The sequence below is a fragment of the Oncorhynchus keta genome, chromosome 26 (assembly GCF_023373465.1).
Source record: "Oncorhynchus keta strain PuntledgeMale-10-30-2019 chromosome 26, Oket_V2, whole genome shotgun sequence".
Lineage (NCBI taxonomy): Eukaryota > Metazoa > Chordata > Actinopteri > Salmoniformes > Salmonidae > Oncorhynchus > Oncorhynchus keta.
The window spans coordinates 24,585,421-24,602,559 of record NC_068446.1 but is presented as its reverse complement, the minus strand read 5'-3'; the positions used below and the strand labels follow the sequence as shown (position 1 = coordinate 24,602,559).

Here is a 17,139-nt window from a genome sequence, read left to right as displayed (position 1 = left end):
GCACCCAGGCTCCCAACCCACGCTACTGTACCAGTGACGCTCCTCGGTCCTCCCCAGTCCCCTTGCACCAGACATGTTTTTAGGAAGCCAGCTAACGTAGGAATCACAAGCATGCCATGGCCAGTCCCCTTGGGCTAGAGAGAAGAGCCTTCTGCCTGTTTTCTTGATGACGCTATTCAGAGCTAAACATATGCACACGCACCCTCACGCTCTCATCCCACCTCCAGCCCTAGCACAGCCTCTTTCCTCCCACAGCTTGTGTAATAAAGCAGGAGCAATCTTCCGTGTCTATCATCCTGGAGCAGACACACAGTCCAAAGAGTAAGCACACCAGTAAGTGACGTCCGCTTCCCTCACACACAGAGCGTTCTTCCCCTCTTGCTCTCTTTCTCTCACACACACAGCGTTCCACATCGTACAGCTCCCTCGGTCTGTCTCTGTCCATCTTATCCAGTCAGACGGAGCAGCATCTAGACTTCACCCTGGCTCTCAGTTATAGCAGCAGAGTACCTTTCTGCATGAGAGAGTAAGGCCAGCCCTTTTTATTCTTGCCACTGCATAACCCATTATTTTGACTGTGCTACCTGTGCTATCAATAAGCCTTTTCTGAGTAGCAATGAAGAAAAAGGCCAATTTGACAACTTCTAGTAAATGTGTTCAAGGTCATTATCTTCTTGAAATATCCATTCAGCGCTACGGGCCTTTCTTTTTGCACCAGAGGTTATCTTAAGCTGCCATGAAAATGAAGACAGACTCCCTAATAGCAGCAGACAGCTCTGTCTTGCAGCCCAGTGTGAGGCTCTCTGGTGGGAGAGAAGCGAGAGCTGCTTGTGGTGTCACTGAACTACAGTTGATACGCCGATGTGCAGAGGAAACATTTTGAGCCCTCTTTAAAGGAGACACTTAAAGAGCTCAGTGTCTTTGATATGACTTTCCAGTTTCACACAAGGCTTCAACTGATGAGACGTGTTATTGATGTCGTATAATACTGTAGTTAATATGTAGGCTCTCGTGGTAGTGTACAGTAAGCCATTTGTGGGCGGACATAATATTCACAGACACACTTCTCCCTTCTGGTACCCTCATAACACTTCCTCACACTACTGCCGAGGGTGAAGACAAAGAGGAGAAGCTCAGTTCGCCCCAGAGTTTCACACACTCGGGTGTTGTCTTTCTGCAGTCTTTTTCTGTCTTTTAAAACATGTGGTTTCCTCCTCCATGACACCTCAGAGTTTCTCAGCACATCTCTGGTGCTGCTACCCTGTGGAGGTGTGAGAGGAAGGAGCCCGCTGGAGGTGAGAAGAGCAGGGCTGCACACTGGGAAAGAACACACACACAAACACGCTCGTCAAACTCCCGACACACACTTCACTCTCACACACACAAGTACTTCTTATACAGCTAGTGAAGGTGTTGATGGATCTGGGGCTGACTGACAGGGAGCGAAGGAAATAAAGGGATAGATTAGAAGCAAAAGGGAAAGAAGGAAAAAATGGAAGGAAAGACCGTTTGAAAGGAAAGACGGGCAAAGGGGAAGCGAACTGCTGTGATCCGATTATTTTGCCTTCACAGTTAAACTGGATATCCTGTGATTATGCCGAGATGTTTTGCATATCCATCATATTTTAACAGTGTTTGATGGCTAATGCCTCTAAATGTCAAACCTAATGAAAACCCTGGATAGAAAAGCTCCCCCAGTCAGCAATGATAATCGGATTAACATTTTGAAAGAGTAAAACCAGATCGTAATCGAGAAATTTGAACAGCATTTCGACAAAGCACAGGGACTTTTTCAGGAGAGCGCTAAGATGGCAGAAGTTAAAACATCAAGGTCTTGCATAACTCCTTAAAATACTAGCTTCCAATGTAGTGTATTTATACAGCTTATATGGCCTTTGAAATGAATGAGACAGGTAGGTTAGTGCGTGCTGTGACCCAGGCTAGCAGGAGAGATGACAGACAAGATTCGACATCTGTGTGAGAGCAGGAGTGTGACGGACTGTGTGACTGTGAGAGAGAGAGGCGCTGTCCAAGGTGCTGGTAAGTGTGACACACTGAAGAGAGGGTGTTGCAAAGCTGTGGAGGGATCTGTGAGAGAAGGCACCCATCTCGCTGAGCTCGCACAGTTCAGCACAAGCCATCCCCATTCAACCCCCCCTTAGCAAACTAGGATTGCCAAACCACCTCTTTATGTCTCTTGCCCTCTTTCTCTCCCTCTCTCGCACGCTCTCACTCTCATCACGCTCTCTCTCACACCCTCATGCATAGGCTGTAAACACACTTTCTCTCCCACTCTCCTCTCTCTCTCACACACGCACACACACACACCTAATGTATGCGTGAGTGCATTTGTTTTTATGTCAGCATTAACAAGATGTATTGTCCAATACTTCCATATTAATGATAGGGGGGAGGGTTGATGGGGTGAGGGTTCATGTGTGAGCCTTTCGCTACAGTACACAAATAAAATGTAGAACGACAAATGAAACAGAAGATAAATTGGCACCTACCTTTCCTCACACCTCTTCTGCGTGGGGTCTGCAAGGCTAATGTGTAAATGGATTTTAGATGAAAACTAATGTGCTAATTCAAACAAGCTCAGTCAGGTGAAGCCCTGTGATTCAAGTCATTAAAAACAAGTTACACAGACATCTCTGCCAATGCCATGGACAAAGTACAATCCAATGCTGTTGGCTCAAACGTTCTCATAGAAGTAAGACTAAAGCTATGCTACACCCATGTCCATCACCTCTTATATCTAATACCCATCTCTACCCCATTCCACCTTTCTCCTCAGGTGTCATATGCACGACCCAGCTCAGCCTCCATCCGAGACGCTAACCTGTATGTGAGTGGTCTGCCCAAGACCATGACTCAGAAGGACCTGGAGCAGCTCTTCTCCCAGTATGGACGCATCATCACCTCCCGCATCCTGGTGGACCAGGTCACAGGTATCCATGGGTCGCCTTTTCATTTATATACGCACGCACACACCCACAGAAACCAACTCCCTAGCCAGCACAGCACACAAGCATTGGTCTAAACACGCGCACACATACATAAAAACACAAACGGAAGTTAATCTGACTTAATACACTCAACTCACAACCCGAGCGCAGGCACACAACTAGATTAAACCATTGTCATGATGCAGAATCATGCAGCATGACTTCCATTGCACAGCTCTTAGATCCATTTCCGAGGTTTTGTCTGCCTGCGGCAGGCTCCAGTGTTATGTGTAATGTGTACTGATGAAGCAGAATGAGTGCAGCACATTGTAAAGCCACACTCATTTGCCTACGCAGAATACATCAGACCTGGTACTGGGGCAAAGCATAGCAGAGCAGGATCAAGTTGAGAGCCGGGTTTATTTGCAACTACTGTATGCTTCCACAAGACCTGTTCCACGCAGCCCTCTGGGATCACAAACAACAACACACAAAGTCAAGGCCGTGAAAAACACATCTGTTCATAAAACAGCAGTACTAGCTAGCCAGCTTGATATTCTCCTAAATCCCCTAGAGTCTAAGCCTCTAGATGGCGATATATGGACTAAGCTAACACATGGAATTATTTTAATAAGATTGTCTTTAAGATGGACTATTTAGCTATTTGATTAGGGAATTTTAGGACCCCTCTAGGTCTAAAAATATATATATATGTAAAGAAAATATTTGATGGAAGTTAATGCAGTTAGCCTACGTAAAGCAAAACGGATGACACTTTCATGTTCGGGAGAATCTCAGCTTTCAGAACTTGTTTCTTGCTCAAACCGTTTCTGGGATGTCTCCTGGTCTCATAAACACTGTTGTAGTTCAGGTGCCTTCCACCTCAGCGCATAATGGCCGACACCGGTGGATGCGGTTGATTGAGACGCAGCCCATGCAAAAACCAGAAGTCTCTACCTTAAACTCAGTGATTAAACTCAGTGATTTCAGTTTTTTTTGTCTAGTCACAAACCACCGTCATAAATAAATCAAACTAGCTTAGCCTAAATTGCCATGGAATAGAATGTCTGACACATTCTGGGTCTCAATAATTCATGTTATTACCATGCTTGCGCACAGTTTCAGTCTTAAGAAGCAGAACAGTTTCCCAAGCAGGTTCTTCACAAGCCCAGTGCTCATCCTGCTGATCTGCCAATAGTCTCTTCTGCTTCTCCATTGTTTCCCAACCACACTGTTGAAGGGAACAGTAGGCAGGATCATAACCTTACATGTCTCACAGTGCCAGAACCACTCCACAGAGAGACAGGCAAAGCTTCTGCCTCCTCGGATGTGCACACATGCACTTTCTCTAACACTCCTTTACTCTATTCTCCTCTCCTCTCTTCTCTCTTCCTCTCTCACACACACAGTGTCTGGCCCAGCAGCACATGCAGGCCCAGCCCAGAAATGTCTCCCCTGAGGCAGGGGGATCCGCTGGAAGAATTTTAATGACTAATTACATTTTAGTTGCTGGTGATTAAGAAACAAGGAGGATTTTAGAGGACCCCGAGAGCTCAGCGCTGGCACATCTTCCCAGTTCACAAGTACCGCCATAAAGAGGAATGGACCGCAAATTAAAACTCTCCTGCTACTCGCACAAGTGTAACTGTGGGTGAGAGAGACAGAGGGGAAGATAGAACGAGAAAGTTTAAAAGCTTTGCCTTTGTGCTTGACTTTTTAGTGGTTAACCATTAACATGTACAGTATAGGACAGTTAATCATGTGATTTCAACATCATTACACACACAAATGTCAAATATTATCAACAAATTGACATTTTTCCAAATCAGAATTTCACTCCATATGTTCAGTTTCAGACATGTCTGTTCTGACAGTAGATGCCAAGCCCACATGACTGTGGTTCAGAGTGAGCCACAAGCTCCAAAGCCCAATCTACGAATCAGTTTGGAATAAACAAATGTGCTTAAACTCACTGAAGGGGATATTTACTTCATTTTCACAGACCTTAATCAACTTGATGCAAATTGCAGTCAGTCTCCTGCTCAGTATCGTCCAGAAATAACTTTGTTGAGCCACAGTTTGCATCGTTTATAGAGAAGACAATGTTCTGTTACAAATAGTCCAAGTATTTCTGACTGAACTCACATTGACTTGACAATAAGTCAGGAATGGGGAGTTCTGTTATTACAGAGCCTTAGCGCACTTGAGTGGCAATGTCCTGATCATGAAGATTCTTCTCTCCAACACAATCAGAACATCACACACGAGCCCTTTGGCTCAACCTCTCTGATGCAGGCCTGGCAGTCATTGCGTAACACATCAATCATGTAACCAAAGTGTTTTGCCAATATTAGTATCTTTCTCTTCTCTCCCTCTCTTTCTATTGATCCCTGCAGAATGGATATATATATTTCTTCTCTATATTGGAAGAACTATTGCAGAGCAGCATTTTTATTCCTCATCACTCTCACTAACCTTTGGGAATGTTGTCAGATCATGATGTTCAATACGAACAGCTGGTTTAAGCTAACATCAATGTGAAGGAAATATAATATGGAGAGACATTGATCAATAGTTAAATATTCTGAACATCTCTGCAGGGCCCAGGCACACAGCAGTCAGTCAATACACGTCTCATCAATGAGAGCAAATACAATTGATCCGGAGAGCTTGCTTTTACCAGTTAAACCCTTAAGTGAAAAAGTGCCTGTTTCTCTTATATTACAGAGGGTTGTTGTCTACCCCTAGTCACACAGACTACTTACTATTGCTCATATATTATTATTATATATTACAATAATAAGCATGCAGAACATTCATATGCTCTACACACATACAGTACCAGTCAAAAGTTTGGACACACCTACTCATTCAAGGGTTTTTCTTTATTTGTACTATTTTCTACATTGTAGAATAATAGTGAAAACATCAAACTATGAAATAAAACATATGGAATCATGTAGTAACCAAACAAGTGTTAAACACATCAAAATATATTTTAGATTTTAGATTCTTCAAAGTAGCCAACCTTTGCCTTGCACACTCTTGGCATTCTCTCAACCAGCTTCACCTGGAATGCTTTTCCAACGTTCTTGAAGGAGTTCCCACATATGCTGGGCACTTGTTGGCTGCTTTTCCTTCACTCTGAGGTCCAACTCATCTCAAACCATTTCAATTGGGTTGAGGTCAGGGGATTGCGGAGGCCAGGTCATCTGATGCAGCACTCCATCACTCTCCTTGGTCAAATAGCCCTTACCCAGCCTGGAGGTGTGTTGAGTCATTGTCCTGTTGAAAAACAAATGACAGTCCCACTAAGCGCAAACCAGATGGGATGTCGTATTGCTGCAGAATGTTGTGGTAGCCATGCTGGTTAAGTGTGCCTTCAATTCAAAATAAATCACTGACAGAGTCACCAGCAAAGCAATCCCACACCATCACATCTCCTCCTCCATGCTTAACGGTGGGAACCACACATGCGGAGATCATCCATTCACCTCCTCTGTGTCTCACAAAGACACAGTGGTTGGAACCAAAAATCTCAAATTTGGACTCATCAGACCAAAGGACAGATTTCCACTGGTCTGAAGTCCATTGCTCGTGTTTCTTGTACCAAGCAAGTCTCTTCTTCTTATTGGTGTCCTTTAGTAGTGGTTTCTTTGCAGCAATTTGGCCATGAAGGCCTGATTTCACGCAGTGTCCTCTTAATAGTTGAATTTGGGGTGTGTCTGTTACTTGGATTCTGTGAAGCGTTTATTTGGGCTGCAATTTCTGAGGCTGGCAACTCTAATGAACTTATCCTCCATAACTCTGGGTCTTCCTTTCCTGTGTTGGTCCTCTTGAGAGTCAGTTTCGTCATAGCGCTTGATGGTTTTTTACGACTGCACTTGAAGAAACTTTCAAAGTTCTTGATGTCTTCATGTCTTAAAGTAATGATGGACTGTCGTTTCTCTTTGCTTATTTGAGCTGTTCTTGCCATAATATGGACTTGGTCTTTTACCGAATAGGGCTGTCTTTTGTTTACCACCCCATACCTTGTCACAACACAACTGATTGTCTCAAACGTATTAAGAAGGAAATAAATTCCACAAATTAATTTTTAACAAGGCACACCTGTGAATTGAAATGGATTCCAGGTGACTACCTAATGAAGCTAGTTGAGAGAAAGCCAAGAGTGTGTAAAGCTGTCATCAAGGCAACGGGTGGCTACTTTAAAGAATCTGAAATATAAAATATATTTTGATTTCATTAACACTTTTGTGGTTACTACATTATTCCATGTGTGTTATTTCATAGTTTTGATGTCCTCACAATTAGTCAAATAGTCAAAATAAAGAAAACCTCTGGATTGAGTCGGTGTGTCCAAATGTTTGACTGGTGCTGTACATACAACCCCTATTGAATTTCTACTTTATCAATCAGTATGTGACTTCCTCTCCATATGCACATCTACACTCTTACAGTGGAGGTTGATGATATATGGTGTAGTACATTCTGGCTAGCATAGAATCCACACCATGTTTGGCTAAACATCAAGACCACGTAGGTGCAAACCTGATTTATATACATGGAAAATAATACTTTGTACAATTCTTCTCTGTCCTGGTGTCTATAACCCACCAGACTCCATAACATGGAGTGTATTACATGGTTACTTTGGCCTGTGGTCACACATAGAAGCAGACAGATGGCTTTAACTCTGCTTTTACTGAGCGGAGCAGAGAGCACCTAAGCTCTTCAAAGGTTTCTATCCCAATGCCTTTTCAAAGTCCATATGTATCTATCCCCACAAAGTGAGTTACTTAAAACGGGGACTCCCCCCCCCCTCGCTCCCTCTGATTAGGAGGTGATAAGATGTTTTTTCTTTCTCTAATGTATTTAACCTGACTGTTTAATAAACGCTCCATACAGTTGGCATAGCCACTTAAAAGAGTGGAATGAGAAACGGCAGCAAAATGCTCAAGTTTGGAGAGCAGAGCAAAGGCTTTCGTCAGCCACCTGGCCAGATTATCAGATCTGCAGATTTCCCAGAGGAATGTTTGTCTTATTGTCCCCGGGCTGAGAGCGTAGTGTTGGGGAGCGCCCTGGTAGCGCCCAAGTGCAGTGGGCATGCAGAATTCTTTGTCAGGGCACCAGCAGCTCCTTGCTACTGTCTTCCCTTGTTTCTGGTTAGGGTTATTAATAAACCAGCCATTCTCAGTGTTCATGTGTGCTGGGAATAGATAAGCACAGGTAGAGAGTTACATAAGCCCAGCTGATTTCTGAGAAGGAAAGTGCCTGTAGACCGTTGTGCATCTGTGGCCTAATGCTGTATGGTCTGTGATAAGTGCTGGAACTGGCTGAAGGTACAGGCTGCTTCCCAGACTCCCTCAGCCTGCATGTTTGCTTTGTTTCGGTATGGTGTAAAAACAAAAAAACAACCACAAAAAAACAGCTGGAAGCTCATTATGTTAATGCTGGAAAAGCTAGTGACATTTTTTTTTTCTCAACACAAAGACAGTCATTTCATTTTTATTTAAACTATTAGGTAAATTACTTCTGGGATCGTTTTGTTCGGTTTCTGCCTTGCTTGAGGAACCCCAGATGGAATCCAAAGGATACCCTACATTAGATTGTCCTCCGAAGCACCAGCTGTCAGCAGTTTGACACACAGAACTGCCTGTATGAAGTCTCTCTGCCAATGTATCACAGTCACAGGGTCAAAGGTCATGGTCGCCTAACCTGCTGTGGTGTAATTGCATTAGGCCAGCCGACCTTGCAGTGCAGTAGCAGTGTTTCTCTTCATGCCCAGAATGTCTATAGGGCAGTGAAAGGAGAAATGAGAGGTGTTACTGTTAGTGGGGTCAAAGTCTCTCTCACCTCTATCCACAGCACTGCTGTATAGGCACAATACCCTCTCACCTCTCTCCACAGCACTGCTGTATAGGCACAATACCCTCTCACCTCTCTCCACAGCACTAGTGTACAGGCACAATACCCTCTCACCTCTCTCCACAGCACTAGTGTACAGGCACAATACCCTCTCACCTCTCTCCACAGCACTAGTGTACAGGCACAATACCCTCTCACCTCTCTCCACAGCACTGCTGTATAGGCACAATACCCTCTCACCTCTCTCCACTGCACTAGTGTACAGGCACAATACCCTCTCACCTCTCTCCACAGCACTAGTGTACAGGCACAATACCCTCTCACCTCTCTCCACAGCACTAGTGTACAGGCACAATACCCTCTCACCTCTCTCCACAGCACTAGTGTACAGGCACAATACCCTCTCACCTCTCTCCACTGCACTAGTGTACAGGCACAATACCCTCTCACCTCTCTCCACAGCACTGCTGTATAGGCACAATACCCTCTCACCTCTCTCCACTGCACTAGTGTACAGGCACAATACCCTCTCACCTCTCTCCACAGCACTAGCACTGTGTACAGGCACAATACCCTCTCACCTCTCTCCACTGCACTAGTGTACAGGCACAATACCCTCTCACCTCACTCCACAGCACTACAGGCACTCTCCACTGCACTAGTGTACAGGCACAATACCCTCTCACCTCTCTCCACAGCACTGCTGTATAGGCACAATACCCTCTCACCTCTCTCTCCACTGCACTAGTGTACAGGCACAATACCCTCTCACCTCTCTCCACAGCAGTAGTGTACAGGCACAATACCCTCTCACCTCTCTCCACTGCACTAGTGTACAGGCACACTACCTCTCTCCACAGCACAGTGTACAGGCACAATACCCTCTCACCTCTCTCCACTGCACTAGTGTCCAGGCACAATACCCTCTCACCTCTCTCCACAGCACTAGTGTACAGGCACAATACCCTCTCACCTCTCTCCACAGCACTAGTGTACAGGCACAATACCCTTCTACCTCTCCACATACACAAGGACAGAGTTAGTCCCAGATACCAATGCAGTAGCCCTCCACTCTTCACACCCCTTTCTTTAAGACACCTCTTCTGTTCACCACTTCATTCAAGTGGCTGGGGTGTTTTCTTCAGATCCCACGCTGAATGTGTTTTCAGCCTTCATCTCTATGCCAAGCAATACTGGTGTGTAGACCTCTTCAAGCATCTGCATCCTGGTGCAGTTCAAGGCCATGGGTCTTAGAGGACTGGTGCTTGTCTTCTCTCTTCCAATGAGGTGTGATCATATCCCCAAAGGAGAAGAGTCCATAGGGTGTCAACATGTATTTCACAGCTCTGAAACAGTGAAATAAGCATATTGCATCTCAAAATAATGTAGTCTTATAATACAACCCCTCCTATCTTGACAGTAGTAGCTATTGGGTTTATGTAGAAAAAGGTGAACAAACAAAGCTACCCACTGGGCACAGACATCAGTTCAGCGTCAAGTTTTGATTTACATTTGTTTGGGTTGTCAGCTAATGTGAATTCAACATGAAACCAACCCCCCAAAAAAAGCCCATATTTAAAAAGAAAAATAACATTTTAACCTTTATTTAACTACGTAGTTATGTTATGAGTTTTTACAAATTCAATCCGTTTTCCACGTTGATTCAAAGTCGTCTCGTAGATTTTTGCACAGTTGGTATGCATAAAGTGAAGTTAGCAAAACAAAGCCCAACTCTGATTTTACACACTAAGTGTACTAAACATTAGGAGCACCTTCCTAATATTACGTTGCACCCCATCCCTTTTCCCCTTTTGCCCTCAGAACAGCCTCAATTCATCAGGGCATGGACTTTACAAGGTGTTGAAAGCGTTCCACAGGGATGCTGGCCCATGTTGACTCCAATGCTTCCCACAGTTGTGTTAAGTTGGCACGGAAGGTACACACGGAAACTGTTGAGTGTGAAAAACCCAGCAGCTTTGCAGTTCTTGACACACTCAAACCGGTGTGCCTGGCACCTACTACCATACTCCGTTCACTCTCTGAATGGCACACATACACAATCCATGGCTCAATTGTCTCAAGGATTAGAAATCATTGGTCACAATATCCCATAATGAATGGTCATCTGCTACTGTCAAATCCTTCAGAGTTCCTCTCAGAGCAGAAACCAAGCAATCGTAGAGATGGGAGAGCCTTCCAGAAGGTCAGGGAGGTAACTAAGAACCCAATGGTCACACTGTCAAACCTTCAGAGTTCCTCTTCGGAGATGGGAGAGCCTTCCAGAAGGACAACCATCTCAGCAGCCCTCCACCAATCAGGCCTTTATGGTAGAGTGGCCAGATGGAAGCCACTCCACAGTAAAAGGCACATGATAACCCGCTTGGAGTTTGCAAAGGTCACCTAAAGGACTCTGACCATGAGAAACAATGGTCTGGTCATCTCTGGTCTGATGAAACCAAGACTTAGCTCTTTGGCCTGAATGCCAAGCATCACGTCTGGAGGAAACCTGGCAACATCCCTACGGTGAAGCATGGTGGTAGCAGCATCATTCTGTGGGGATGTTTTTCAGCGGCAGGGACTGAGAAACTGGGCAGGATCAAGGGAAAGATGGCGCAAAGTACAGAGAGATCCTTGATGAAAACCTGCTCCAGAGTGCTCAGGACCTCAGACTGGGGTGAAGGTTCACCTTTCAACAGGACAATGACCCTAAGCACACAGCCAAGACAACGCAGGAGTGGCTTCGGGACAAATCTCTGAACATACTTGAGTGGCCCAGCCAGAGCCCGGACTTGAACCTGATCGAACAGCTCTGGAGAGACCTAAAAAATAGGTCTGTGCTGGGCTGTGCTGCGACGCTCCCCATCTGAACCGAAAGCTTGAAAGGATCTGCAGAGAAGTATGGGAGAAACACCCCAAATACAGGTTTGCCAAGCTTGTAGCCTCATACCCAAGAAAACTCGAGGCTGTAATTGCTGCCAAAGGTGCTTCAACAAAGTACTGAGTAAAGGGTCTGAACACTTATGTAAATGTGATATTTCTTTCTTCTTCTTTTTTAATGTGCAACAAGTCTAAAACCCTGTTTTTGCTTTGTCATTACTGGGTATTGTGTGTGGATTGATGAGGGGGGGGGATTATTTAATCCATTTTGGAATAAGGCAGTAATGTAACAAAATGGGGGAAAAGTCAAGGGGTCTGAATACTTTCCAAATGCACTGTACACTAATTTGAAGTGGATTTAACAAGTGACATCAATAAGAGGTCATAGCTTTGACCTGGATTCACCTGGTCAGCCTATGTCATAGAAAGAGCAGGTGTTCCTCATGTTTTGTACACTCGGTGTAAAGTGACAAACAAATCAACAGAATATACAAAAACAATATGCACTAGTTACCACCTAGGAATACCGATGACAGTATTTTCTCCCGAAGCAGCATTGACCCTAGTTTCACACTGGAGCCAGAGCTGTATGCCAACAATTCAAACCCCGTTGGAATAACAGACTATGTGTTCATTATTTTCTAGCTGTGACAACCTAATTATAAATTACAGATACAGGGAAGGCAGGGAAGGGATTTGGAGAGATTGTCAAGAACGGCAGCAACCCTCAGTGAAAATAATACAGCATTAGAGTGAATGAAAGCATTTGGCATTGGAGAGATTGTGTGTAAATATTTGTTCAGGGCTGCACATGTCAAAGGAGTCCGATTCAAGAAGACAATGAGACAGTGGAACAGAAAAACCTCAATAAGAGCAGGCAACGTTTTGAGAGCAGAGAGCGAAATGCCAATAAAAAGTGTTTCTGTGTGTGGTGTAGAGATGCCAGTCTGTACACACACAGTATTATGCAAATAGACCTGGCAGCGTGCTGTCACTGAGCGAGCATCCCCAGGGCCAGTCAGCGAGCCTCATTAAAAATGAGAAGCACGCATTTATGGAGCCCAACAAAAGACCTTCCGGGCAGTGCGTCTCTCAATGTTACTTTCAGGTGGCGGTCAAAATACATTGCCTTGGAAACGACTCAAATGTCACCGACAACATGACGTGAGGCCTGAGTGTGTGGCCTTCAGCTAGGAGGAGAACTGCAGTGTGTGCTGAGTCCAAAGTGCCTCACGCAGTAGCCTCAACGAGCTGAGGAGACACAGCACTACAGCAGCTAGCACCCAAACAACATAACAGCATTTCTGCATCAGCGGGCATCAGCTCTCATGCTCTTTGTGAGAGAGGAAGACAAATTAACTGTCTCTTTGACAGCACAGGAAATCATGGCTGTGCCTTCGCTTTTCCCTCTGCTCTATTCTGTGTTCTTTAAGTAACCCAGAAAGCAAATCCCTCACAGAATGGAAAACAAATCATTTCCAACTCATTGTATCCCCTAAACATTGCTTTATACATGACTAAAAAGACAGATATCCTCTCTGTACCATGTATGAAACAGAGAACATGGGCTGTGAGATGTACAGTATGTATGTGTAGATGTGTGTTATCTAACCGGAACCACGTGAAGTAAAAGGACGCCCCTCCTGTTTGTGATGTGTTGGCCCCACAGGTGGTTCGCGGGGTGTGGGATTCATTCGCTTTGATAAGAGGATAGAGGCTGAGGAGGCCATCAAGGGGCTGAATGGACAGAAACCCTCTGGAGCTGCCGAGCCCATCACCGTCAAGTTCGCCAACAACCCCAGCCAGAAGACCAGCCAAGCCCTTCTGTCCCAGCTGTACCAGTCACCCAACCGCCGGTACCCAGGCCCCCTCCACCACCAGGCCCAGAGGTTCAGGTAAACACCTGGGGCTCACAACAAGGGTCGGGAGGTCATGGTCAGGTTCAGCCATTGGGTTATTGGTTCAGAGAGAATATAATATGTACTGTAAAGTTGAGTATGGGATTTTTATGTCTAATTACAACGATCAACAACCTTATGAGTCATCAATCACCAATGTGATCTCTGATTCTTGGTGCATTCAAACAAGAATGCATTTCTGTTCCAAAAGAGTGGGTTTCCTGAAGCTCCACACATATCAGAGTAGAACTGTTCACAAGAGACAGTGGGGTTCTGTCGTTCACAATGTCTCCATCACATCACCTCATCAGATCACTCTCCTTATTCCATAATGAAACAAACGGTTATCCCCTCTTACCACCCACGGTTCATTCCCAAATAAAATATACCCCATGATACTCATGATAATCACAATGAGAAAATTCAAATTATGACCTGAACGAAAAATGTATTTCAGATTTTGGCCCAGATTACAGAAAAGTAAGACCAACAAAGTCTGAGCACTCTTAGGCGATCAAAAGCTAGCTAGCTGCCTGTAATACACAAAGACCTCACTATTACAACCAACAGCCACGGGACTTAACCTAACCCACAACCTCAGAAAGTGCATCACCTGTCCTGTCAAAGTCGGCCATTTTCCACCATTAAATGTAAGGCCTGTTTTTCTGGTCCTCCTCTAAGAAGCAAACAAAAGAAAAGAAAACAGGTTTCAGTTATTACTGATTCTCCACGTTAATAATTACAGTAATAAGTCAATTATGCTTATTATATCTAAGGTATGAGCAGGTTTTAATTGAACAGATTTTTTAAATGGACCTTTCTCATTTACATGCATTGAGAAACAGCACAAAGGCCCTATTGTGTGCTGAGGGCTTGGAGAGGCAGTGTGAAAAGCTGGCATCCAAGGCAGGTTGGTTTTTGCAGCAGCAGCCCAGCAGATGTCTCCAGCACAGCGTCCTGAAGCGCCTCCTTAGAGCTTCCAGTCCAATTGACTCATTTACCCACAAAGCAGATTGCTCAGTCCCAGCCCACATAATGGCCTAATTGCTGCCTTAATGAGTCAACATATTGTTGTGCTTTGTTTAGATTTTTTTTGTCAGGTTCACAGACGGCATCTCTGCCCACTGATGACCTGTAGCACAGACAGACTGTGTGTTTTGAAGGGGAGAAGTACTTTAGAATGGCCCCAAGTTCCCAACCCTTCCATTAGGCTGAAGGGCTTAATAAGACATGAGACAGTGCAGACCCATGTGACACATGAAGGTCATTGAGTGGCCAAGTAGGCCGCATCCAAAAAGCCTCTGATTTATGTGGCTGAGGGGCTTCCATCCTTGGCCCACTGAGCACAGTGACTGTCCGTCTGCATGACCAGCCTGATTGTTCCTCCCAGCCAGCTCGCAGCACTGACTAAAACCCAAATCACACGGAGAGACGCCGTCAACGGCGTCCAAATTTGCACACAAGAGTAGAGCGCGTCGGGCCTCCCGAGTCGCGGTCTAGGGCACTGCATTGCAGTGCAAGCTGTGTCACTACAGATCCTGGTTCGGAAAATTGGCCCAGCGTCGTCAGGGTTAGGGGAGGGTTTGGCCCGGCTGGGATGTCCTTGTCCCATCACGCTCTAGCAACTCCTGTGGCGGGCCGGGCGCATTCCGACACATGGGGGCGGCCATCGCCTCTCCTGAGTCCGTACGGGAGTTGCAGCGATGGGACAAGACTAACTACCAATTGGATATCACGAAATTGGGAAGAAAAGGGGGTAAAACACAGATTTTTTTAAAGAGTGAAGAGTGTCAATTCACATTCAGTGCAGAGCGTATGCCAACTTAATTGTCATAAGAATCCATAATAAACCGTTTATTTATTAAGTTCGCTATGTAGCCCTTGTGAAGTATTGTTGTGTTCCTTTGACTCACCTTATATGTCCTACGGGAGCCACTGTACCTGCCTGCTCTAAACAATTGTTATGTTAGCTCACAAATGTTTATGAGGACAGTTGTAGAGAATAAACCCGAGCAGTTTATAAAGAATTTAGCCAGTCTCGTTCTTTCTACTAACAGTATTCTCTCTTGAAATCGGAGTTCCTGGAGTTTCCTAGCTGTAGCCTGCCTAGTCTATATGCCTGTGATCGAAATCAACACACCTAGGCATAACATTATTGTTTTCAAATATGTATTATTGGCACTGGCAGTATTATTATCAACAATAAATAGACACGTTTTTTCTATACATGTCACAATTCCAGACGTAACAATGCCTACTTTCTGGCAATTTATCCTCTAATTTTACCAGCATTGCTTTGCGTAGCTGCGTTGACACGAGAAAAATAGACCTGCTTTCTAATTTGACGCTCTATGATGCTATTGACGCTCACACGCGGACCTCTTGTTTTCTATCCTTCACTACCGTGCATTCTAATTCCAGCATGTTCACGTGCATAAAAAGAAAAACGTTCCGTTTGATTTGGGCTTAACACACACCATCCCATATGAAACGTCATAACCTTTCCACATGGAAAGGCGTCAACAGGAAACAACATGTTTTGCTCAGTTACTGTTACTTTTGGTCAGTTATTGTTTTACTATGCAACTTTATTCCTGTCATCTTCCTGTCTTAAAACCTTTACTATCTCTCACAAAATGACCATTACACTGACAGAACTCCGGAGAAGGGGGCATGTCTTGATTTTTGAATTATTATTGTAGGCTTCTATTTAGTGCTATAATATATATATTCAATTTGTCTCACAACCTTTTTCAAAATTACAAACATAATGGCAAAGTACCTTAAGGCCAAATGGAATAATAATGAGAAGAATCATTCTTTCATTATGCTGTCTAGACTCAGGATCGACATTGAATTGAATGAGAAAGACAAGATTTCTAAATTTTCTTTGACGTAAGTACTATGGCTTAACCCACAATTATAAATCACTTATCAATTATTTGACCTCAACACAACAGCAGAGATGTACAGTGGAACCACTCTGAAAGCCACATGCAGCATAAGAATGTGTGGAGTGTGAAAATGGGTCTCATTGTGCTGGCTGATTGGGCGTCAGAGTGACCTCTTGTGATAGCGCTGTACAGTACTATTGCTAGCTAGCCTGCTACTTAGTTACTGTGTGAATGACACCAACCCTGACTGGTGTGGCTCCTCAGTGTAATGGCCCATCTCTGGATGGCTTTCTTCTTTGATTGAGGCAGGGATGTAGCATTAGTTCCATTGAGTGAGTCGACCATCTGCCTGGCATTAACCCCAGAACCCTCCTTCTCTTTACAGGCTGGACAATTTGCTTAATATGGCCTATGGCGTAAAGAGGTAATTAAAACTTCACTGAATGCCAGATGTCCATGTTGACAAAATTATTTATCTCTTGTTTTCTTCATTTTTGGAAGTCACTTGCATTCGATTCAGTTCAAGGTTATTCTGCGTTGATTTTTTTGGTTTTCTTTAGCCTTGTTTAATTTGAATCCACCAACCACTAGTCCAAAAGGAAAACAATGGTATTTTGTTTTCTAATGTCCAATTTGCTTTGTATGATGATTGCT

The 17,139-nt window shown here is 44.4% G+C and overlaps 1 protein-coding gene across 6 annotated transcripts in view; it reads left to right on the top strand.

Moving 5' to 3' along the window:
- LOC118359138 (ELAV-like protein 4) overlaps positions 1–17,139 on the top strand; it is an 87,641-nt gene that overhangs the window by 51,713 nt on the left and 18,789 nt on the right. For 5 of the 6 annotated variants that reach the window (XM_035737420.2, XM_052480439.1, XM_052480436.1 and 2 more), the window contains 3 exons: positions 2,798–2,951; positions 13,363–13,588; positions 16,871–16,909. In XM_035737420.2, coding sequence (XP_035593313.1) covers positions 2,798–2,951; positions 13,363–13,588; positions 16,871–16,909 — 419 coding nt within the window. The remainder of the gene's footprint in view (positions 1–2,797; positions 2,952–13,362; positions 13,589–16,870; positions 16,910–17,139) is intronic. The other variant, XM_035737422.2, reaches the window with a different exon arrangement.